This window comes from Crocodylus siamensis, chromosome 5 (genome assembly GCF_052110815.1).
Source record: "Crocodylus siamensis isolate JL-2025a chromosome 5, ASM5211081v1, whole genome shotgun sequence".
Classification (NCBI taxonomy): domain Eukaryota; kingdom Metazoa; phylum Chordata; order Crocodylia; family Crocodylidae; genus Crocodylus; species Crocodylus siamensis.
In genome coordinates this window covers 37,553,250-37,579,252 of record NC_143399.1, presented here as the reverse complement: position 1 = coordinate 37,579,252, position 26,003 = coordinate 37,553,250, and the positions used below count along the sequence as shown (strand labels likewise).

Sequence of the window (26,003 nt, the reverse complement as noted above, 5' to 3'; positions counted from 1 at the left end):
ATCTCTGCAACTTCTCTGTACTCCACAGGTAATAAGGATTCTTTTCCCTTGGAACAGCGTGTTCTTCAATAAAACTGAGTTACCTAGTCAATTGCACTTCTTTTGCTTTGAAGCTACTTCTGATAACTTATCTTTGCTTCTGGTTTTCATCCCCCCTCCAACGTTTTAAGTGACTGTTTTCCTTTACATACAGAATTAAATAAAAGCCATTGTTTTCTCTGGTATTTAGCTTAGGGTGAAACTGCTTCTTTCCCAAACTTGAGGACAGGCCCAAAAGAATATCTAACACCTCTCCCAACTATACAGTTGGGCCAAAAATGATAATTCCTGAAAATAAACTATGTTTCTTGTATATTTCCTGGACCACCATGGCTGCAACAATACTCCAACCCTACTACTCCATTACTTTGTTTTTGTTAAATGTCAAAGCCTTCCATACTTCCTAGTGAGGATTCAGCCTTTGAAGAAAGGATTAACTTTTCAGTCCATGTACCCAGCACAACAGGGTCCTGATTCTCATTTGATGCCTCCAGGTACTATTCCAATAAAATATCATCTAAGTGGTCAGCCACAGCATTTAGCAAAGCAATGAATGCAATTTTAAAATAGCTGTTGAGAACAAAGAGTATTGCAAACATGCTGACTATGGACACATCTACTTCCCATTCTTCTTTTTTTCCAATGCTAATGAAGGCAAGATTTGTAAGCACAATGTAGGGCCATCTGCTTAAAATTACATACCAAAAATATCTTGGCCTTATAAATATGGAGTTTGGTAACTTTTTACTTGAATTTTAACAGCAGGTGAAGTTTTTATTAGGTTCTGATATCACAACAATTAAATTATGCTTGTAGAAGCCATAGTAAAATGTTCAAGCCCAGAGATAGATCTCAAAAAAGTGCCTGCAATATATTTCAGAACACGTTATTTCAGTGTAAATATATTCTGTTTCGTTGAATGAAAGGGAAACTTCCAAGAGATAACAGAAAAATTAAATTGTGACTTTCCTTTAAAATCAGGGGTGTCAAACATCCTCAGGCTGGATCTGGCCCCTTGATTTTAGACCAAACCTGGGCACCACAGGCGGTTTGTAGACCCAGTCTGGTGTGTGGGTTGGACCAAGCACCTCAGATGCTGCACACAGCACAGGGAGTCAATCTGAGGCATATGCTGGCCTAGAGTATTGTCTCCAGGGCTGATCTGGATGAGGCCACACCAGAGCCAGCATGTGCAGCTGGTGCAGCCCTGTGTGTTGTATGCAGTATGTACCAGCCCAGCTCTGGGGCTCACTGCACGTGGCACAAGGTGCCAACATGGGGTACATGCTGCATGTGGCACACTGCTGGACTACCCCTGTGTGCTGGCTCCAGTGTGTGGTCCTGATCCAACCTGCAAACAAGCTCAGCAATTAAATTATGGTTGTAGAAGACATAGTAGAATTTTCAAGGCAAGAAAAAGGTGTAAAAAAAATGCATGAAATATATTGAAGAGCAAATTATTTCAGTATAAACATGTTCTATTTAGTTAGATGAAAGGAAAACTTCCAAGAGACAACAGAAAAATTAAATCTTGGTTTTAAGTTAAAATCAGGGGTGTCAAACTTGTGTAATTATTTAGAAGACACAGCTTAAATAACCAAGTTTTAAACAGGATGAGCAGCAAAGTTTTGGTGCCTACATTTCCTTTCCTGCGTTGCAAGGAACGTACCCTTTTAACTGTTAGTCCCACCTGATTAATAAATCCCCCCCTATTTAATATGCAAACTAAACATATCCCAGTGTGGAGTACCATGAACTAGATTTCACCAAGAGCTCCAGCCCTCGGGTCTCCTCTGTTCTGCAGGAGGATCAGGGAGCAGCAATTTCACCCAGGGGGAGCCCACCTGACAAGCTGGTGAGTTCAGAGAACACTTCACATTAGCAGCATAGCAGAAGGTGGAGGGATGACAGTAAATTCCCAGGGTGCTTTCCCCACCCCATACTAGATAGCTTGCCCTGTGAATGCGAAGCAGGGCACATAGCTCAACATTTCCACTGAGCAAATTACTGCTGCTTGATGAAAATAAAGTTGGCCAAGGATCTAACTATGCATTAGCAATCTTGATAAATAATCCTAACGGAGATATAACTCCAGTTTTCACTGAGAGACAACTGAGTTTACCTAGCTGCATCATGGCAGAAGTATGTTGCTATGTTGCTATAAGGATTTTACAGAGGTAACTAATGCACTCTTTGGGCAATAAAGACTAAATTAAAAGAATTCTAAACTATGTCTCACTGAAGAGTTATTTATCCAGTCAGGTCTGATTTAACACCTCTCTTGAGTTAAACTAACTTAACTCAAGTGAGAGTGGGCAGCAGTGTTCCCTAAGCTGTGCAGCGTGCGTAGCCACGCAGGCACACCTGGCAGTGCTGCAAGAACACACCTGCACATGCCACACAACTTAGAGGGAACACTGGTGGACAGACAACCCCACTCCAGCTGCAGAGTGGTTGTTAGCAGCAAAAAATGACTGGGTTTGCAGCTGGCAGGTTTTGAGCTCTCACCTATAACCTCTAGGAGCTCAGCCAATGCAAATTAAAAGCACAACTCACTTGAACAGAGGTGTGGACAGGAATCCAGTTAAGGGCAAAACCTGAGCAATAAGTGTGCAGGGAAGACAGGTCCTTAGTTTCATTCCTATTGTGGGACATTAATGGAAGAGGAACAGAGGATCATTTAGAACACTAAAAAAAGTGAGAGCTGTATGCATTACTAACAGAACTGCATAGGCAGACAACATCCTTTGGGTACATGGGATATCTTTTTTTTAGACCAACTAAATAGTTGGAAAAATTGTTCTTTGTAAGCTTTCAAGCACAAACAACCCTTCTAGAGAAGGACTTTCCCTATACCGAAAGAAGGGTTTTTGCATGTGGAAGCAAGGAACGCAACCTGCCTGGCCTGCCTCCATCACAGGGGCTCCATGAAGCACATCTGCAGCTCCCGCACTCATACTGCACTGGGGGAAGCCCCAGGCTGGAGCCATGCAGGTCCCAGGACTCCACCGGGAGTGGACGGAGCCCTGGCCCCTGCTTTCCTGATGAATCTTGGGACCCGTGGAGCAGAAGGTAGGGAACACAGCTGGCTCACACATGGGGTTTCCCATGGTACAGCATGAGCGCAGGAGCTGCAGACATGCCACGCAGAGCCCCCACAATAGAGTCGGCTGGGCAGGCTGCAGTCCTAGCCCCCAAGTGCAACGCTTGCCAGAGCTGCATGCTGCTGAGCGCCAGCACTTGCACAGGGCACAAGCACCCAAAGCACACTCGCCTGCTGTTGTCAGCAGTGGGGGCTGCACACCATGTAGAGGAGTGTGTTGATGGTCCCCACACACTCCCCCACCTTCCCTCACGCCCACACTCTGCCCAGCTGTGCTCTGCACTCCTGCCATCCCCCTGGGCTCAGGCTTTGTGCTGCTGCCAGCCCCAGCCCCACACTCCCTGCAGCTCCCCCATCCCACCCCTGCCACTTCCCTACCTGCTGCCTGGAGTGAATGGGACACCAGGGAAGCCAAGCACATCCCTCTGGGCTGGCTGCAGGAGCAACAGCAGCAGCCTTACCTGGAAGCTCCAGCTGGCTGGGCCAGGCCCTTCCACTCATGTAGGTGGGAGTGAGGCGCAATCGGGTATATTGAGGGGTATGTGTATACACGGAAGGGCTGGGTGGGGTACAATTCTTTGGTGGGTGCCTGTGGGCTGGATGAAAATACCTGGAGGGCTGGATTCAGCCTGCAGGCCGGATTTTGCCCACGCCTGATTTAGTTGGGTGTCTACCCAAAGAACCTTGTGTGCCTATGTCCTTAGACCAACACAGCTACACCCAATACCTGCATGTGCTAAGACTACTCTGCTTTCTTTGGAGGAAGACAGCTACACCACGAAATATGACTTTAAGATAAATTAAAACTACAAAGAAGATTACGAAGCAGTCAGGGAATGGATAAAACTTTTAAAGCAATCTCCAAGGACAGGGGTGGGTAAAATGCAGTCCGCAGGCCAGATGCGGCCCGCTAGGCCATTCTACTTGGCCTGCAGGGCCCCTTAAAAAAAAAATCTAGAAAATTAATAGTTATCTGCCCCTGGCTGCTTGTTATGCGGCCCTCGATGGCTTGCCAAAACTCAGTAAGCAGCCCTTGGCCCTCCACCCAAAATAATTGCCTAGGAGCTTCATTTTAACTGTATGTATGTATTTTATTCATATGCTACTAGAATACAGATAGAAAAAATAAGCACATTTGCTAGAACAGAGAAAAATATTAAATATGACCATCATTCGTTATGTGGTAACATTTCTTTATCAAAATGTCTGAATTTCTGTTTTTTCACATCTGACTTTTCACTTTTGCTCTTAAATAGATCCCTGCTAAGACGCAAACTTAAAGCATTTTTAAAATAAATTCCATTACTCAAAAACCCACACTATTTCTAATATACATCTCAGAGTGTTACTACTACAGAGGTCTTTCAACTTCTCACCTCAACCAGGCAGCCCGAGTTCCTGCTTAAAGGAAGGAAATAGAAAGCACTGCTTTCACAGTGAAAGGGCACCAGATAGGCAAATTATACGCAGTAGTGATTCACACCTTTTTTCCGATACATCTAGATTGTGCAATAGGTTCTCCCCTGCAAACATTTTGATTTGTGCTCGCTCTCATAAAGCAGCTAAAACAGTGCTTTTTTTAGCATGGAAATAAATATTAAAAACTGTAGCAGCTGCCTCACACTCAGTCAGTACACTTTAAAGTGGTCTACTGTACACATATGTTTGGTTTGACTATATGCTTATATGTGTATAATTTATTACATTAAGATTTAATACCTGTTATAGGAAAAGTGTTTTGGTTTTTTTAATACACACCTAATCTGTGTGTCCACGGAGAATGCTGACATTGAATTGTGTAATAATTAAACTTCAATACTCATTTTCTGTGACAAAGTAATCTTTCATGAGATTTTGTTGAAATTAAATTTCATGTACATTTTCTATCAACTAATGAAGAAACCTGGCAGTTCATAGGGACAATTTAGAATTTATCAGGCTTTGTTGGCATACTAGCATACAAGTGCTTATTCCAATAAAGCAGGGGATGAGAACAATAATGGGTAACTTACACAAACACCTGTATATACAGAATTCATCTGTGATTTCAAGTACAAGGCATTTCTCATTTCCCTTTTTTGAATATCCATCTTGAGTAAATACTTTAACCACATTAAAATTGGTGTCACAGCATATTACTACTACCCCCCTCCCCAGCGCCCGGTGCACGTTCCGGCTGCTCCCCACCCCCCAGGGCTGATATGCCCTGGGCCCTGCACACCCCACCCCCTAGGAATAGCTCTGGCTGTCACCTTTGAAAGACAAATTAAGTCTCTAAAGTGAATCAAAAGTGACACAGACTAAGTCATAAAGACTAAAGTAGTCTCATATACCTTTCTGCTGTAACAAACATTTGCATGGTACTCACACTGGAAGAACAGAGAGAAGTTCTGAACATATCAGACTGACCTAAATTCCAAGTTTTGTTTTGTTTGTAACATCCAATGACAATATTACCATATTTACTCAAATAGAAGATGACCTTGATTATAAGATGACCCCCCCCAATAATTAGATTCTATATATGGAAGATATATAAAACTGATTTAATTTTCCAGGTATAAAGCTAATTATTGGAAGTTTGTCTTGAATTTGTCAACCTTCCACTGTTACAGTATGGAAAAGAAATCGGGGGGGGGGTCAAGTAACTACTTTGCCCTCAGGTCCCACCCCCAACTTCTTCCCCCTTCAGCTCTTCCCACCCCACGTAGCTGTAGGAATTGCATATAGTAGTACCTATAGACTTAGTTCACCCAGAATTGAGGCATTTCATTTTTTCTGAAACCCAGCTGCTTAAGTTTTAGCACAGGTACTCCATAAACACACAGTACCACTTTAGTACCTACTTAGAGAAAGTACAAACTTTTTTTTTTTTTGCAAAAACAGATTTCCGTACACACACATACACCTCTACACCTCTCTATACCTCTACAGTCTTGTGACCAATATGGTTCACTCAACAGTCCAAATCATACCTTTATAGTTGCACCGTTCTCATTCCTATTACAATATTAGCACCATGAACGCACACACTTAGCCCAAAGCCAAAAGGCTCATGACTTACCATGTAGTTCATTGGGCTGTTCCCCACCAGTCAGCAGCATTTCAAGCCATAATGACCCTCTAGCTCAGCACTGCTCAGTATGTGTGTCTACTCCAGTACCCACCACAAAGGCTCCATATGTGCTAATTAGCACCCCCCCAAATGTATATGTTGATGAGTCATAAGGCAACCTGGTTGGGTTTCACCTCATTGCAGGTGAGGTGACACTAATATGCAACAGGTTAAGAGAGGGGGTCAACAAGGATTCTGGGTAAAGTACTAGGGGTCACATTTGCTAATGTTTGCCAGAAATTTAAGGCTAGTTAAGAAACAGGAATTGTTGGAAAAGGGATAGAAAGGTACATCTCAGCTGTGGGAATAAAGAGGAAGTAAAAATATATGCAGTGTAGTGGCTCACTGTGACTTTAACACTGTAACAGAGTCTGCACTGAGGGGGACTGTGTTCAATGGGGAGCACTATCATATGCCTTATTCTGATAGATTGCCCTAACCTTTCCTTGTGGTAGGTTCCTATATGGACCATGTACTGTACAGTCATGCTGGATGTTGACTACATTTAATCAACTTGATAGTTGGTTTCCATTACTGAGGACATGCAACTTTTAGCAGCAGTTCAAAGACAGGCAATGCATTTAATGTGGTTTCTTTGTATCTGAATACAAGATGAGGGTTTTTTCCCTCCATGTTGAAGAGGGGGAACCTCATCTTGTATTCAAATAAATACAGTAATAGTTAAGGTAGTATTATCCCCTGTTCTACTTCACATAGTATTTCTAATACCATCATTTCCAATGCAAATATAGGAACAGAGCTCAGGTCATAGCAGATAATTAAAACATGGAAAATGATTTTAACAATTTGATATATTTGTTTTTTGAGAGTAAGTCTGGAGGTCTTAGGAAGATGAGCAATGGGATACAGTGCTGATGTACAACTCACTGTTCAACTCCCAACCACTTCTCTAGCAGGTAAAACCACCATAGGATGATTTTTCTGTTGTCTACCTGAAACAAGATTAAGTATAGCTTTCCCCCAAATGACTACATAAGCTGACCATCTTAAACTGAGAAACCTAGTTTTGAATGGGCATATCTAAACTAATCTCACCCATACAAAAGTAGCCTTTTAGATGAGAGAAGAGGTACATTAGGGATGAAGAAGTTTGCACCTTAGATGTCGCCTCCATTTTTCAGCTCTAAATGCTCTAAATCTAGCATTTCAGGTCCACATTATCACAAACTAGTCCTCAAGTCCTAAGTGCTGCAAAACCCAGGAAAACAATCCTATCTAAATGTAACAGGCTAGGGAGGATGCAACCTTCTTCCAGCCTCTATGGAGGATGCCATTTGTTTGGCCCTTTCTCCTACCTCCACTCAGAAAGCATTTTCACATATGTGCAGGAATCTCTGTAGAACTGGGCCCTAAAAGAAACGTAAAATTCTAGTCTACAGTAAACAACACTCCATGAAGCTAACTTAGCAGCAGTTTTTTTTTCCTATTATTGTTCTTAGATTTACTTTTTTTATTTATAAAGGTTTTTCATTTATATAACTGCTTAAAATATGGTCTATTTTAGAGTTGAAAAATGGTAAAATATTAAGTATGTTACTATACTTATATCTTGCATTGCATACAAATATATGAAGTTAAAAATTATTTATAATAGGAGTGCACCAATAAAGATTTTCTTGGCTGATACCGATGGCTGATTACTAGTCAGCCACGTCAGCCAATACCAATCCAATAGCTGATTTATCAGAATACAGATGGGCAGTGTAGAAAGCAGCCTTCTGCTGGTAAGTCAGGGGTGGGGGAAATGGAAAGGGTGGGGAAAGAGGGAAGGGGCTTGTGGGGGCCAGATCGAGGCCCCCATGGAGAGGCAGGGAGTGGGACATGGGCAGGGGCACGGGGACGGGCAGTAAATGTGACCCCAGGAGTGGGACAGATCTGCAGGCAGCTCATTTGGGGAGTGTGGGGGTGGGGAGCAGGGGCAGCTCCCCACCACTGTGCACATCCCTGAGGGAGGCATAAGGGGCATGTACCCCTCTGGATTTGTGCACAGGACAAGAGCAGGCTGCCCACTATGGGCTTGGGGCCAGGAGCTGTCCCAGCCTCTTCCCAGCCCAGACTGGGGCTGCGCTCAGGGTGAGTAGGGACATGTGGCAGCAGTGCTGGGAGGGGTGGCTATGGAAAATTTTGGGGTGGCTATAACCCATCCCATAGACACCCCTCCCAGTGCTGCTGCCCACTCCACCCCTACCTGCCCCAAGCGCAGCCCCAGCCCAGCCCCCCTGCTGGGAAAAGGCTGGCGTCACCCCTAGCCCTGAGCCCACAGCAGGCTTCCTGCCCTTGCCCAGTGCACAAATCCAGAGGGGCACATGGCCATCATGCCTCCTCCAGTGGGGGTGCGTGCAGTGGCAGGGGGTACCCCCCCCAACCTAGCACTCCCTAGACAAGCCACAAGTGGCTCTGTCCTGCTTCCACAAGGCTGCTCTTCATGTTGCCTGGCTGCATTCCTGGCTGTGTGCATGCTGCGGCTGTGCACACACGTGGCATTTATCAGTGACATTATCAGCTACTCCAGCCAAAAAAAGCCAATTGCTGATAATGTTAATTTTACTTCTATTGGTGCTGATCTGATATGTGACCGATATATTGGTGCACCCCTAATTTATAAAAATTAACTAACTGAACTTGATTTTACTTAGATATTCCTGAATATTCAGTGCTGAAACCATACTTGTTTGACAAGATAAGCATATAGTGTCACATCAAAGACTACCTCTAAATGCTGCCACATTCCTATACATTGTAAAACATAATGCAGTCACAAACAAATGTTCACCTTACTATTTTTTTAACAGGAAAATGATATGTTGAGCTTTAGTGTACATCAGAAGTTGTGATACTCTGCCCCCTACCAAATGGTTACTGGAAAAGTGCTTCTCAACTCTGGCATCTCGGAACAAATAAGGTAAAATGGATAAACAGATTATGAAAACAGAAGATGCAATTTGTAATGATCTTGGTAAAATGTAATCATGGGAGAAATATATGTCAGTTAATGCTTTATTAAGAATCCCTCGTTCTTATATTTTAAAATAATCCAGAAATTCTCAAGACAAATACAAAAGTTCAAGCAAAATCCTCTGAAGAGCATAGCAGCCTTAATTAGGATAGGACTAACTTACATCTAGTGCCAGATTGCTCATCTCCACTCCACTGAGGCCATTCTGCTCTATTTAGTAGTACAGAACATCAGTTTACATAAGCAGAAACACACTGCACACAAGGCAAAAATAGGTCTACAAGATGAAAAACTGAGAGGTGTCTGTAGCACTAATCCAACAATGCTAAAATATGCAGATTGCTGACAAAGAAAACACAAGGGACATCTTTACACATGCTCTGGTGTGGGGGTGGTGCTTCAATTAGACCAGCTCTTTGGGGCCACTCTAATTAAAGTGCCCACAGCTTTTAGTGCATTCAGGACCCCACGCTTCAAAATGGTGGCAGAGATGCTTTAACTAAATTTAATTCAATGAGCTTTAGTTAAAGCACCCCCCAGACATTTTGAATTGTGGGGATGCTGAATACACATGACACCAAGGCTGCTGGAGCAGCTAATTAGACACATAGCAGGTGTCAGGCATGTGTATAGGTGCCCAAGATGGCTAGAGCAATAAAATATTACAGATGGGAGCATGTAGTAGAAAGAAGAGACAGGAAAAGGTAACTGTTTACTTTTAGACAAAGATAACACTGCCAGGAATTACCACTATTTTTTGAGATACTCAGTTTTGACTTGCAATTAAAACTATCATAACTAGTACTGAAAAATGCCACTGAATGTTTTACTGGGATCATTCACTTACCTGATACCTATAAGCAGAGCTATAAGCATCGAACAGATAGGATCTGCTATCATTAGACCATAATTCTGCATCAATAGCGCAGATATAATTACACCAATACTTCCAAGCGTGTCTGCAATTATGTGTAAAAATACACCTAAAAGGACAGAAATTAAAAATCAATGCATTTAAAACTTGGAGCTCTTTGAATTGACACATTTTGAAAATAATTATTTTTACGTAATAGATTACAAAAAGTTCATATAACAGATTTAATGTAGTACATCACAGGATTTGGAACTATAACTTTAAAAAAAAGAGTATTTAGACATTTATATTCTTGTTTATTGCCATCAGCTAATTGCCACCGTAGTTTTAATTAGGGGTGCACCAATAGAGATTTTTTTGGACTGATACCTATGGCCAATGTTTAATGAGCCATATGGGCTGATACCGATCTAATTGCTGATATGCATCAGGGGAGCTCAAAGCAGCATCTGGTTATTAAGTCTGTTGGGGGGCAAGGGCAGAAGGGATGGAAAAGGCGTAGCAGGGGGCAGATCGAGACCCCCAGCACTGAAGGAGGGAGTGAGGCAGGTGCTGCATAGCTGGGGGGGGGCGGTGCAGGATGGAGCCACAAATGGCTTGTCTGGTGAGCATGGGAGGGCAGCTTCCACTGCTGCACATACCCCTGGAGCCCAGCGTTACCCTGGTTCCAGCCTGCAGTGGCAACCTGCCCTCACACTGTGTGCAGAACCGGGGGCACATGCCCCCCGTGCCCTCCTGGGGGTCTGTACAGCAGCAGGAGCTGCCACCCCACCCCAGATGAGCCACTCATGGCTCTGTCCTGCACTCTGCCCCACCTATGCAACACCTGCCCCAGCCCTAGCTCCACTCCCTCCCTCACCACGGAGGCTTCAATCTGCCCCCCATGCCTCTTCTCCCACAACAGACTTACCAGCCAGACCCAGTTGTGCACCTGGCAGCCTGCATGCTGCAGTTGCACATGCACGGGGCATATCTGCAACATTATTGGCCACATAAGTCAAGTAAAGCCAATTTCTGATACTGTCAATTTTCCTTGCATCACTGCCAATCTGATATGGGACCAATGTATCAGTGCACCTCTACCTGTAACCAGTTTAAAAGTTCTTCACTAACTCGTTGGTTATAATAAAAGCTGAGACAAATTTTTACTTCCTGTGGTCCATAGGCTAAAAGTCTACCAGAGAAAGCAAAATCTCTGTAAAGCACTGCAAGGCATGAGTTATAAAAGTTGTAGATATTGCTAGTATATCATTATTTGACAGTATAAGATTGACTATTCTGTCAAAATACTAATAACAACACATCTCATCTGCATGACTGTTGTGTTAGCACTCTTGACTGTTCTAATCTATTGTGTAGTCTGCAGAAGATAAACCTCTGGAGCTCTCTGCTGGTCATTATTGGTATTTTCCAGTCATGGGTATTAAATAGTTAATGAACTAGTTAAAAAGTTAAAAGAAATGGCTAACTTTTAACTTTAACTAGTTAAATTTTTCAGCTGTCAACTTTTAACTTTAACTAGTTTAAAAAAAAAAAAAAAGGTTAACCTCAACTTTTTGTAAAGTACAAGTTAAAAAAAAAAAATTAAATCCAGTTTTCCCAGAGTTCTTCCTGACACAGGCACTCCCTAGGACTTGCATGGAACAATATTTCTTTAGTGAAACTCTAGGACTTCTTGTTTCAGAGACAGAGAGTAGTGTGCCTTCCTAGAAGATATGGTCTCTTAAGAACCAAGTCCCAGAGTTCTACAGTTCATGCTGGCATTTTCTGTGCATTTGCAGAAGTCAACAGGGCAGCCAGTTGGCTGCAGGAGAGGGAATAAGCATTCCCTTATCTGCCCATATAGAGCGATTGTTCAGTAGCAGGGACTTAGTTTTGCAAGACATAAGAGGAAAATTGTCAGATGTTAATTTTGAAATGCAGCTTTTGCTGAACTTCAGTAAGCATATTTAAACGGTTTCTGCTATGCAACTGAACATTCTTTATCTCACTTAAACTGATTTTCTCATTTCAATCTAATTTTGATTTTCAGACACTTTCATTATTTCTAATTCAGATGCATTTCATATCCTTTTGTTACCTTTTGGGCAATAAAAATTGTAACAGAGGTTTTCTGTGGAAACAGCTTCCATTTGTCACCTGGCTATGAATATCTCCTTTCTGTTATTCTGGTATACCTATAAGATGCATTAACTTTTACAAAGTACTTCACATGGAGAAGGTGAGAAGGATCTAACATTACATAGGTATTGGTAAATCATTATTCTGAAAACTGTATGACAAATATAACATTGTTTTCAGGTAAAGCAAGGCAAGTTCTGAGTAAATTAGCGTGCTTCTGTGGACTTATGGAAAAGAAACCCACTCACTGCATTTAAAAATGAAAAATGACGCTAAGAGGCAATTCACCATGTTTCACGCATTTCTCATGAATCAACTTAACTTTTAACTAGTTACTCTTTTTTAACTTACCTTTTAATTAGTTGAAAGTGGAAATACTTAACTTTTAACTTAACTCAAGTTAATTTTAAAGGTTGCTAACTTTTAACTTTAACTAGTTACATTTTTCATAAACTTTTCCCATGACTGGTATTTTCCCTACTCATCAACAGCTTTTACAATGTATAAGCTTTTACAACTGGAAATATTTCACCTGAAAAGCCAAATATCATTGGTCATATAAATACATATTTAAATTAATATTTAAGAATATTTTAAACAGACTCATTTTAAACAAGATTCTAAGTAACTTCTTAGCAATAAATTACAAAGATACAACAGCTTAATTATCTTTTTCTGGTGAGTTTCAATTGAAATGTGCCAGCCAAACAGAAATTACATCTTCATTTCATTCTATTATTTACACAACAAACAAGAAGGTAGTTTCCAATGTTGTAAATAATAGTCCTAAAACACCTTAGGATTTTTCACTAGAACTTGGCAGAAATAACAAAACTTAAATAGTTCCATATTCATTTTAAAGCAGTTACTGCTGCACAGCGGAGGGAGCCTTCCCAGGACCACCCTTTCCTCCAACATACCACTGAACCTAGAGATCCCCCATCTAGGAGCACTGGAGGATGCAGAATAGAATCCCCGCACTTGCTATATGACACTGGGGAAGCATGGAGAGAGGAACCAGTCAGAGACTTTAACCTGTGGAAGCAGCTGAACAGCCTTTAAGAGAACTTTCTACAATTCTGAACAGACTTTCTCTGTCCTGTGCTGACTAGCTGTTTGCTCCAACCCTCTCTTCCTTCTCACAGTCTCTTTGCCTCTACTTCACACTACCCTCCCACCCCGTGCTTTTCTTACCTTCCTCCTCCTTTCACTTTGCTTTCTATTTAGTTTATCTTTTCCTAAATGAACTCACCCCAAATAATTACGGAATTAACATGACATTTCCAGCCATTTCACTGTTCGTTCTTACATTTTATAACCAACCCTTCTCTCCACCCTGGGTCTGCCTCAGCGACTTAAACTGTAGGCTCATAAGGGCTTGGATCATCTAAGCACAGTGGGATCCCATTTTTCACTGAGCCACAGGCACCACACTATAGTGCAGTGCGTGTATATACAGCATATAAAAACATGCTCACACACTATACAACTACATATAAATGGTAAACTATATAAACATAATGAACATCAATAACGTTAAACTCAGATTTATCTAATTTATTTTCTACAAGATGACAACAAGGCCATAATTTGCTTTACAACTTTTAAAGTCCTGTTGTACATTTATTCTGAAAAAGTAGGCACCTGCAAACTTATTAAAAGTCCTGCATACATGCATCCAATAGAGAGCAAGTCATACAGTGGGATGGACAGGATAAGAATTGTTTTGAAAGTGTAATAACTGACAACCACTGGTAATCGCCGCGCCAAAAAAAGTAGCCTCTTAAATGATGGATCCTAAAGTAGAAGTAAACAGATTAAAATGCAATACACCCATTCAGTTACATAAGATGAGGGGGCAAAATACTCTATAAGAAATTTGAGGGCCTGACTGTGGTCCATTATTCCAAAAAAATAGGGAACCACACAAAGAAGATATGCCACAGGTGCACATACTGCTTCGTTATGTCAAGTAACTATTAGAAGCGCACCGATACATTGGTCCGATATTGGATTGCCACTGATATAAAGAAAAATGACTGTATTGGAAATCAGCTTTTTTTGCCTGATGTGGCCAGTCAACGCCCTATGCATGTGTGCAGCTGCAGCGCAACACGTAGGCGCTGACGAGCACAGCCTGGCAGCTTGGAGAGCTGTGTCCAATAGGGAAGTCTGGAGTGGAGAGGGAATGGCCCTGTGAAGGGCACATTAAGGCCTCCGCGGTGAGGGAGGGAGTGGGGATGGGGCAGGCATGGGATGGAGCCACAGCTCGTCCAGGGAGCGTGGCCCCTGCTGCTGCACACATCCCGGGAGGGCACAGGGGGTGTGCCCCTGGATCTGCATGGGGCAGGGTGGGCTGCCGCTGAGGGCTGGGGCTGTGCTGTGGTCTTCCCAGCAGGCGTTGGGATGGGCTGCCTTCAGGGCAGGCAGCAGCGCTGAGAGGGGGGTTGTGGGGGATACAGTAAATTTTGGGGTGGCTGCAACCCCCCCTGTAGTCCCCTCCCAGTGCTGCTGCCGACCCCGAGCACAGCTGAGGGCAGCCCACCCAGGCCGGGAAGAGCCCAGCACAGCCCCAGCCAACACAGACACCCCCCTTGTACCCTCCCACGGTGCCTGCAGCTGCAGGAGCCACCCCCACAGCTCTGTCCCACACCCTGCCCTGCCCCAGCTGGGCAGCGCCTGCTCCTGCCCCAGCCCCACTCCCTCCCTCACCACGGGACCTTGATCTGCCCCCCTCCATCACTGCAGGGCCTTGATATGCCCCCCTCATGCCCCTTCCCTCCCTACTCCCCTTCCACCACAACAGACTTACCAGCCAGACACTGCTCTTCAAGCTGCTGGGCTGTGTATCGAAAATTGGATTGGTATTGGCTGATATGCCTCCTTAAAAATCGGCTATCGGTTATGGCCCCAAAAACCTCTATTGGTGTACCACTAGTAACTATTTCCTCTGGTGTTTATATCCATTTCATATGTAGTTAACTTACGATTCTTGACAATGAATTCGCCAGGGTCATTTTTGGGACACATCATGTCAATGAACTTACTCATCTGAATGCCTCCAAGATCAGGTCTTTGTTTTACCCCAGTGCACAGAATAAGGCAGACTTTAAACTGGACAAGATTAACTATGCTGAGAAAAAGTGAAGGTAAGTACCTTGGAACCTTTTAAAATCTGTCACACTGATTAGGGCTTTCTGATTTTATAGTCCCACTCAAAGTCCCGAGCTTGACCAGGAGTTCGTCATGGGTGACTTCAATTACCCGGACATGTCGTGGGAAGATCACTCAGCTAAATCTGAGCGGGCACAAAGCTTTCTCTCGTGTGTGGATGACCTCTACCTGACTCAAGAAGTCTATGGGCCAACGAGAGACAAAGTGCTGCTTGACCTGGTACTGGCTACGGGGGACGACCTAATAGGCGACCTAGTGATTGATGGGAAGTTCGGTGACAGCGACCACGAGCTGATCACCTTCACCATCCGCCGTAAAGCTGGCAAGTCAGTCAGCAACACAGAAGTCCTTGACTTCAGAAAAGCCGACTTTGACAAGCTCAAGAGGCTAGTCGGTCAGGCCGTTAGGGACCATGACCCCAGGGAGATGGGAGTTCAAGAAGAGTGGTTGCTTCTCAAGGAAGCGATCCTCAGTGCACAAGCTAAATCTATTCCAACATGGAGGAAAGGCAGCAAGAAGGCGCAGCAGCCCCCCTGGCTCTCCAGAGACCTAGCGGACCTACTGTGGCTAAAAAGGAAAGCCTACAAAGGATGGAGGACGGGATTCACCTCCAAGGAGGATTACTCCACGCTGGTCCGGTCCTGCAGGGACCAAACCAGGAAAGCCAAGGCTGCAACTGAACTCCAACTAGCTTCAGGCATCAAGGACAACAAAAAGTCCTTTTTCAGATATGTGGGGAGCCGGAGGAAAAGCAAGGGCAATGTTGGACCCCTGTGAAACCAGATGGGGCAACTGACAACTGATGCCCAGGAAAAAGCCAACCTATTAAATAGGTACTTTGCATCAGTCTTTCATCAGTCACACGGGATGCCCATGCCTGCTATGGGACAGGGAAATCTGGGTGAGGGGGATCCCCTACCCTCCATCAATGCTGACCTCGTGAAGGAACACCTTGAGAAGCTGGATACCTTCAAGTCAGCTGGCCCTGACAATCTGCACCCCAGGGTACTCAAGGAGCTGGCGAGAGTCATAGCCCAGCCCCTGGCACGGATCTTTGAAAACTCCTGGCGCTCTGGTGTAGTGCCCAAAGACTGGAAGAAGGCCATGTGGTGCTGATCTTCAAGAAAGGGAGGAGAGTGGATCCAGCTAACTACAGGCCCATTAGCCTGACTTCTATCCTGGGGAAGATCTTAGAAAAATTTATTAAGGAGGCCATTCTTGAGGGACTGGCCCAGGCTAACATCCTAAGGGATAGCCAGCACGGGTTTGTTGCGGGTAGGTCTTGTTTGACCAATCTCATTTCCTTCTATGACCAGGTGACCCATCACCTGGACAAGGGAGAAGAGATTGATGTCATATATCTTGACTTCAAAAAAGCTTTTGATCTGGTATCCCATGATCACCTCTTGGCCAAACTGCCCAGTTGTGGCCTTGGCTCCACCACGATCCGCTGGCTGGGAAATTGGCTTCGTGGTCGGACCCAGAGGGTTGTGATTGATGGCAGTCACTCATCGTGGTGCCCTGTGACCAGTGGGGTCCCTCAAGGCTCTGTCCTGGGACTCATACTGTTCAACATCTTCATTAACGATGTGGACATTGGAGTCAGGAGTGGACTGGCCAAGTTCGTCGATGACACCAAACTTTGGGGCAAAGCATCCACGCCAGAAGATAGGCGGGTGATCCAGGCTGACCTGGACAAGCTCAGCAAATGGGCAGATGAGAACCTCAAGGTGTTTAACACCGAAAAATGCAAGGTTCTCCACCTTGGGAGGAAAAACCTGCAGCATCCTTATAGGCTCGGCAGTGCTACGTTGGTTAGCACTACAGAAGAAAGAGACTTGGGGGTCATCATTGACCACAAGATGAACATGAGCCTTCAATGCGATGCTGCGGCTAGTAAAGCGATCAAAATGCTGGCTTGCATCCATAGATGCTTCTCGAGCAAATCCCAGGACGTCATTCTCCCCTTATATTCGGCCTTGGTGAGGCCGCAGCTGGAGTACTGCTCCCAGGGCGTCCAGTTTTGGGCTCCACAATTCAAAAAGGATGTGGAGAAGCTTGAGAGAGTACAGAAAAGAGCCACATGCATGATCAGAGGTCAGGAAAACAGATCTTACGATGACAGGCTGAGAGCCATGGGACTCTTTAGCCTGGAAAAGCGCAGGCTCAGGGGTGATCTGATGGCCACCTATAAGTTTATCGGGGTGACCACCAGGATCTGGGGGAACGTCTGTTCACCAGAGCGCCCCAAGGGATGACGAGGTCGAACGGTCACAAACTCCTGCAAGACCGTTTCAGGCTGGACATAAGGAAGAATTTCTTTACTGTCCGAGCCCCCAAGGTCTGGAACAGTCTGCCAGCAGAGGTGGTTCAAGCACCTACATTGAACACCTTCAAGAGTAAATTGGATGCTTATCTTGCTGGGATCCTATGACCCCAGCTGACTTCCTGCCCTTTGGGCAGGGGGCTGGACTCGATGATCTCCCGAGGTCCCTTCCAGCCCTAATGTCTATGAAATAACTATGCTTTTTCATTATTTTCCATAGCATGTGTTGCCATAATAGCTAGGTTTTTTAAAAATAAAAATGAGGTCACTCTTGTATTTAGTCTTTTACAATGGTTTATCTTCTACAAAAAATCAAAGCCACTAAAACATGTTTGTTATTAATAACTAAAGAACATCACCAATATTCAAGTCAGAACCTAGGCAGCATTAGGATCTAAACAAATACACTACTATACTTATGTATTTCATACCTTGTAAAATCTGTTTGCTGGATCCTGCAGCTGCTTCAAAAGAGTGATCATCTGTAAAGAAAATGACTGACAAATTAAGCTATATAAAAGTTATCCTCAAACTGATCAATTCTGTTTTGTCTTCTGCTCTCAAGCTCGTTTGAGTAGACCACAAAGTTGCTCACAATCATTAGTCAAAACTCTGGCTGGAAAGTAAAGTACTTCCTGGATAACAGCATGAAGTTACAATAGGGTATAAGCATTCAGAATGTACTGGCTTGCATAATGCTGCTGTAATAAACATGTTAAGAATAGCAACATACTTCTTTTGTACCAGACACAAAATTAAGCTGGTCTTTATTCTTAAGAGGTACATTTTTGAATCTGAAGATTAACCTCATCATAGGAAGAGTGAAAATTACTGTATTTCCTATACAGAAACATATAGCTATAGAAAAATCTGTATCTAATGTAAACTGAACAATGTCAAGATTGGATGGGGTAAAACAGGTAAAACACTAAATTTTCTCATGTAGTAGCATATTTTTGGAATGCTCTTTCCAAAAGTTATTCTTCATAACCAAATGGAGAATGGACACTAAGCAAGATATGCACTATTTAATTTATCTGAAAAGCTTACTTCTGCTGAATTCTCAAAGCACAGTCAAAGCTGTACAAAACGCACAGCCCTTGGCTCATAGTTATTTGGAGTATATAAATGCCATCAAAAATTGTAGTCCAAAAGAAAAAAAATGCAATGAGGCAAGCTTCAGCAGAGCACTGAAAATGCAAGTACTCCGTTTCCAACTAAAAGTTATTGAATAAAGTGAAAGCCCAAGAATATTAATATTCCAAAGACATCTCTACAATAACCCAAAAGCTATATAAAACATATTAATCTTAACATTAAATTTCCCATGTCACTTTTACTGTTGAAAGTTTCTTTTCCTGTACTAGTAAATCCTTTCAATTCTCTTCTTTGAAAGCAGAATAACATTGCTGAACTTTCTGTTTTCATCAATTTGTTTTTTCCTTCATACGGTGAGTATTCTTAGATAGGATTTATTGTCATCAAGAAAAACATCAGATCAGTTTTTGTGGCTTTTCTTTCACCTGAGAATTGATTCTTTCCCAATCTTTTCTCCCCTAGCATCAAACTACTGAAACAAAGGAGCACTATTAAAGTTCTGTTCTTCCCTGGTGTAAGTTAAACAGCATAACAAGTATATTACCATGCTTTTAACTAATTAATTGAGTCAATAAGAGTAGAACTAACTAGCCCACAATATTCCGTGAAGGAGGCTACACTACTTCCACAGAGCAGCATGGCACATTTCAATGCAGTGTTAACAGGGACATAAGTCTAACAATTTAGAAATGTCCTTTGTTAAATGTTTCTCTTCTTCCCATGCATATTCTCCTCTGCTTTCTAAGTTGCATATTTACTACTACTCCTATCACGAATATTAAACTACATTCATTATTGCAGTGCTGATTTTACAACAATGCACATAAAGGAGCATCCAAAGTCTGCCTTAAAAGGAAGCAATATTGATCCAAGTGGATCATAATATACATTAGGACACTAACATCTGAAAACATTACTTCTATATAGGTTTCCCTCGATTTATGTGGTAGATGAGTTCCCAGGGAATGGTGCATAAATCAAATTTGCATAAAGCGAACCCAGTTTACAATTAAACAAATAGGGATGCATTCCCATAGTGGTGAGGGAGGGAGGGAGTGAGGCTGGGGTTAGGGAAGGGGTGGGGAGAGGGGGCGGCACAGCCCAGTGGCTGCAAACAGGTGGCATCTGCCGCTCCTGGGGCTGTAGCGGAGGCAGCACCAGGCTCTTTGCAGTGCTTGGGGTGGGTGGCAGCCCCACTTACCCCACTTCTGCCCACTGCTCCACTTCTCCCCACTTATTGCAGCCCCTGCTGCAGCAGGCCTGGGAGAGGCTGACACCAACTGCCTGCAGCTGCTGGGCTGCACCATGCCCCAAACCCCCAGGTGCGGTACAGCCCAGCGGCTGCAAGCAGGTGGCGTCCACCGCTTCTAGAGCTGCAGCAGGGACAAGCAGCTGCCTGCAGAGGGGTGAGAGCAGGCTGGGGCTGGCAGTGGCACCAGGCTCTTCTTGACACTCAGCAGTGGTGCTGGGAGGGCAGGTTTCAGCGGGTAGCAGCCCCACTCCCATCGCTGCAGCCCACCCCGAGTGCCAGGAAGAGCCTGGTGCTGCCACCGGCCCCAGCCTGCTCTTGTCCCACTGCAGGCTGCTGCCCACTTCTGCTGCAGCCCTGGGAGCGGTGGACGCCGCCTGCTTACAGCCGCTGGACTACACCGCACTGTGTGGTTTGGGGCACGGTGCCCCAGGGCAAGCAGAGCTCTCTGGGGCTTGGGGTACGGTGCAGCCCAGAGGCATCGGCCATTCCCAGAGCAGCTGCAGCAGGGGCTGTGGTGAGTGGGGCCCCGGCCCCATGTCCCTTTCCCCTCTCTTCACACACTCAGACTTACCTGCTTGGGGGACGGGGCAGCATGCCTATGCCGACTGCATAGCAGCAAATTTACCTTGCATATAACATATTTCAGGTATATATTGCATAGGAGTGAATTCGCATAAATCAAACCCGCATAAATCGAGGGAAACCTGTATTAACTGGCTGGGGAAAGTTGCCAACATCTTCTCTTTTATTTACAAAGACCTGTTTGAAGCAAAACAAGTGCATGGATCTTTATTTGTAATCATAGATACTTACCATGACAATAATCTTGACTGTGAGAGTGCCCATGATCATGAGAGTGTCCGTGGCCATGGCCATGTTTGGACTCATGGCTGTGACTATGACCTCCATGACTGTGTCCATGGCTGAGACCACCATTAAACAGAGAATGGCTGTGCTCATGCCCTATAAAACAAGTATCATAGTGAGAAAGTTGTGTGCTTCCATTAATTTCTAAACTACTTAAGATTCATGCACATCCTCCAAAACAAATCTCAGTTTACTTTTATGCAGCTCAAGTAGAACAGTGTGAATACCAAAAATTTATGTTCTAAATTTCTCTGAACGATACTGCTGCATAAAATACTTACCTAGCTTGGAAACACATCATAACACTTCATTAGATACACTGCTTTCTTTTCAAATCAAGCCAGGCTGAACATTTAATATCACTGTAATAACATACATTTTATCTCTCCCCCCGTCACACTGGGACATCGAGGGGGCACTCTACAAGGTGGAAGACAGACACCTGGTCCCATATGTAACCCCACGAGGAGTGTTGGGGAGGGGATTTCAACGTCTGGTGACATGTATTTTTTGTTGCTAACAACTGTTTCATGCTTAGCCCCAGAGAGGGCCATATGCCTTTGCACTTTCACCATTTGTTTTTAATATTTGTATAATAAAATTTTAGAAAGTAAAAAAAGTCTCTCTCTCTCATATGCACACACACCTTTCCAACTGTGGATAGTGAGAATAGTATTAATACTCATTTGAGTTGTACCATATGTTTTTAAAAACTTAAGCTCAAAGGTTGTCAGACTGAATTAGGGTTTATAGTTTATGTTGGAAAATTGTGTGGCATCTTAATCTAATAAAAAAACTCAGGATATTGACCATATACATACTTATATATACTAATCTTACATTTCCTCTGAAAATGAATATAAAATAATTGCAAAATACTAAGAAACATGATTTCCAACCTACAGTGAAATTTTATTCAATTTTATTTTATTCAGCTATATCAAGTGCTCTATGTTAGATCATGTTTCTTATTTAAAAAGAGAAACCTTTTATCTAACCGAAAATTTTTAAAAACCTTTTCCAAGTGCAGAAAAGTACAGATTTCAGAAAGCAGATTAATCATTTTACATTTCCCAGTTACTGGGAATCAAAGGAAGAGACTGACACCTAATAGTAAAAACTTCTCAAAACTGCACACACACACACATACATATATGCATGTACACAATTTAAGCTTGATACCAAGGGAATGTCTACACAGCTTCCTTTTCAACACCAGGAGAGCTAAAACAAGCCCTGCCCATTTGCTCCAGACCATCTAACTCAGGGGTGGGCAATTATTTGGGCCCAGAGGCCACACAGGGGTTTTGATGAATTGTCACAAGCCACATAAGCACCCCCCCCCACTGTAACAACTCACCAAAACTTTGTATGTGGGATGGGGCCACAGGCCAGTGGGGTGTGGTGTTCAGGAGCAAGACAGGCAGGCGAAGCTGGGATCACAGGGCAGGGTTGCAGGGCAGACCCTGTCCTGTGAGGGGTGGGGGTAGAATTGCGCATTGGGGGGAAGGTGTTTGGCTGCCTGGGTACTAGGCCCCATAAGGGGAGCGAGGAGGGGGCAGGGGACACATGTAGCATAACTCACTTGCACAGTGTGATTTACAGCTCTCCCCATGGTGCTCTGCACTAGAACAGGCTGCACTGCCTTCTAGCCCACACCCACCAATCCAGCCCCAGCCAGCGCATACAGCTAACTGCTTTGGCTGATCCCAATGCACCTGCCATTCAGCTCCCCTTACCTCAAGCAGCAGCTGCTCCTCTTGTTCCTGCCGCATAGACCATGGAACGGGGTGGGCCACCTGGGCCATGGCCCAACCAACTTACAGCACATTAATTTGTATAACCCACAAATGTGCAATTGTCATTCCGGTTAAAACTGTGTAACTATTTTTTAACTGCACAGTTAAATTAACGTGATAAAAAGTTGGCTGGGCCATGGCCTGGGTGGCCCACCCCATTCTGTAGGCTATGTACTGCTACACCACTACGGGAAGGAAGCTTCAGCTTGGTGGCTCCTGCCCCAGTACACGGAGCCCTGACTCCAGCTCCTGGCTGCCTTCCACCTACTCCACCCTCCTGGCATGGCGGCTGAGTGTGCAGAAGGCAGCTAGGAGCTGGAGCCAGAGCCCGTACATGCACGCTGCGTTAGGATTCACCTAACTGAAGCTCCCAGCTGCCTTCCACCCACTTGACTGCCCGCACTAGGTGGGCAGAGTGGGTGGAAAGCAGCCAGGAGCTGGAGCCGGAACCACCCAGCTGAAACTTCCTCTTGGCCCGGAGCAGCACAGTAGAAGCAGAAGGAGGCATCACCACTGAAGGCAAGGGGACCCAAGCAGCAGCCCCACTGGTAAGCTATGTGCAATGGAGCACAGTCCGGGGTGCCCTGGATGGTGCTCGGCCCCATACAGAGCACTACAGGGGCAGCCACAGGCTGGATCCAATTAACTGGCAGGACTCCCTCCCCACTCTTTGCCTGTAGGCTGGATGCAATCAGTTGGTGGGCTGGATCTGGCCCATGGGCTGTATTTTGCCCATCCCAGTCTAACTACTGGTCTCTGGTGTGTGCATAGCAGGTGACTTGGGAATACATCCAAGTGTCCCTTTCAGTGCTACTCTCAGGCTTTACTAAGGCATAGCCTGAGTACAGCCCTGAGGTGCGTAATCAAGACTGCTTCCAAGCTGTCTTGTCTACCAGTCTCTGCTATGCACCAGGTGGAATGGGGAGGGCTTATTCTGTCAGCAATAGCCCCTGGGTTAAAAGGGAATAATACAGATTTGGCCCAAAAAACACAAAGCATTAAACAACCAAGCTCTGGCTGGAGGACAGAAAGGGACCTGAACACAAACTACCAAGAAAGGGAAAAACAAAGAGAGAGAAAGAGTATTACAAGCACCATACCAGAGTCATGTGAATGCCCATGACCTCCATGATGAAAAACAAATATTCCTATGAGATTTACAATGAATCCAAGTATAGATACAGGGAGAAGTCTTTCATGATGAACATCAGGAGGCTCCAATGCTCTCTAAAAAAGAAGCAAGTTTAGAACACCATTTATACTCTTATCACACTGTTAAAAGGAGGCAATATACTGTCCATTTTCTAACTGACTAGATGGAGAAATATTGTGACATAAAAACAATCTTCCAAGAGATAAATTAGTAAATCAATAAGCTCTGGCTTACAAATGAACTCCGAAAGCTTTTAAAAAGTCTCAGTCACAAAAGGTAAGAAGTATAGGGAAGAACAATAAAATATTATGTATATTTCTTCTGTAGTGATGAGTTAGGTCTGAAACGAATACGCACTTCGTTATACTGTCTGTTCAATGTCATATAGATACTCTGAAAAAAATGCTGCTTTACATCCAGTGCTGACTTCACATGGTTTTCACGTCTCTCGCTCAACTGGCTATGAACATGAACAAACTCACAATCCATTACAATAACTTAAACTAACCCTATTCTCTTAAATGTGCTGTATTATACAAAAGTAGTAAGTCTATAAAACAACCTTTATTTCTCAGAATAGACTGACTTACTGCAATTGATGTCCTAACATACCTCAACCCCTTCAGAGAAAATGAAGAATGCTGTGAAAATCAGGAACAGACCATTTACAAAACCAGCCAATACTTCTGCTCGAACATATCTTGGAAGAATCAAACAAGCAATATTAGATATTAATACTCCTATTTAGACACTGAAAACACAGAAGTACTTATCTAGTGTCAACATGATTGAGGCAAACAGTGCCAAACACTGACTTATGGCTTTCTCACTGCTGTTTGCTACACATAAGAAGAGTAAAAGAATTTCTACACAAGAAAATACTAAGTGAATAGACTTATCTGTATGTCAGCTTACCTTGCTTTTTCTTGGCTTCATATATTGGATCTATTAAGACAGACACTTTTTTTGCCTAATAGTCCAAATCAGCGGCAGGCAAAATATGGCCTGGAGGCCCACAGCAGGTCCCTTGGTCCTGCCTGGCTCAGGCACTGTCTGGCCCATGGTGCATCCTGCTGCCCCCTTGGGCACGCAGCAGGACTGGGGCAGCTCCACAGCTGGACTGCCTTTCTAAGCAGCCAACACAGCAGCTCCTTCTGGCTGCCACTGGTGCCAGCCCCATGGCACTGGTGGGGACCCACATGCACAGCCCCAACCCCAGCCCACCCTGCACCTTCTCCAGACTCACCTACCCACACTGAGCAGCAGCAGCAGCCGCAGCAATGGCCAGGCAGAAGTGGCTGTTGGGCATGGGGGAAAACCAGCCCCACCTTCGCTGCTGCTGAGACCTTCTTGCTGCAGCCACCCAGAGCCCTTGCCTGGGCTGCCTTCTGGCAGTGCAGAGGAGCCATTGCTGCCCTGCTGGGCAGCCTGGAGGTGGCAGTGATGGCGGTGGAGAGGAGCGGCAGGGCTGCCTTGGTGTAGGCTCTGGGCAGATACAGTGAGAAGGGCCCCACAGCAGCGAAAGGATGACTGCTGTTGCCACTGCTTAGTGTGGGCAGGCAAGCCTGGAGTAGGTGCAGGGCAGACTGGGTTGGGGCTGTGCATGTGGGTTCTGGCTGGTCTGGAACTGGTCCACTCCACTGGGCTGAGTCCAGAGCAGGCACGGGGTGGAGCTGTGTACACAGGTCCCTGCCAGTACCACGGGGCTGGGGCCAGAGCCAGCACCACCACCTGGACTGCCTAGAGAAGGCAGCCCAGCTATGGAGCCACCCTAGCCCTGCTGCATGCCCAGGGGGCAGCAGGATGTGAAGGTTCTGTCTGGTCCAGGCACCAAGAGACCTGCCAGGAGCTGAGGTTGTGGCTGTGCACTGTTAGCTGTGGCCGCGAGGAGTTACAGGGTACACAAGGTCCAGGCTGTTGTGGGGTGGTGAAAGTGCTGACCGGCCAGCAGCAGCTCTCCAGAACTGCCTATGTGGCCCATGGGCCCAAATAATTGCTTGCCCCAGTCTAAATCAACGACAGTCAGTTACGCATAACTAGAAGCCACATGAGTAGCTAGGTGTTAACCAAATAGTCATAACAAGATACATATCTCTAGGTAAACT

The 26,003-nt window shown here is 44.6% G+C and overlaps 1 protein-coding gene across 1 annotated transcript in view; it reads right to left on the bottom strand.

The window, feature by feature from the left end:
- The window catches only part of SLC30A7 (solute carrier family 30 member 7), a 57,787-nt gene that overhangs the window by 16,371 nt on the left and 15,413 nt on the right, over positions 1-26,003 (bottom strand). The window contains exons 4-8 of the mRNA XM_090048280.1: positions 24,511-24,598; positions 23,846-23,972; positions 20,893-21,042; positions 18,161-18,211; positions 10,082-10,217 (exon numbers count right to left, since the gene is read on the bottom strand). Of these exons, the coding sequence (XP_089904406.1) occupies positions 10,082-10,217; positions 18,161-18,211; positions 20,893-21,042; positions 23,846-23,972; positions 24,511-24,598 (552 nt within the window). The remainder of the gene's footprint in view (positions 1-10,081; positions 10,218-18,160; positions 18,212-20,892; positions 21,043-23,845; positions 23,973-24,510; positions 24,599-26,003) is intronic.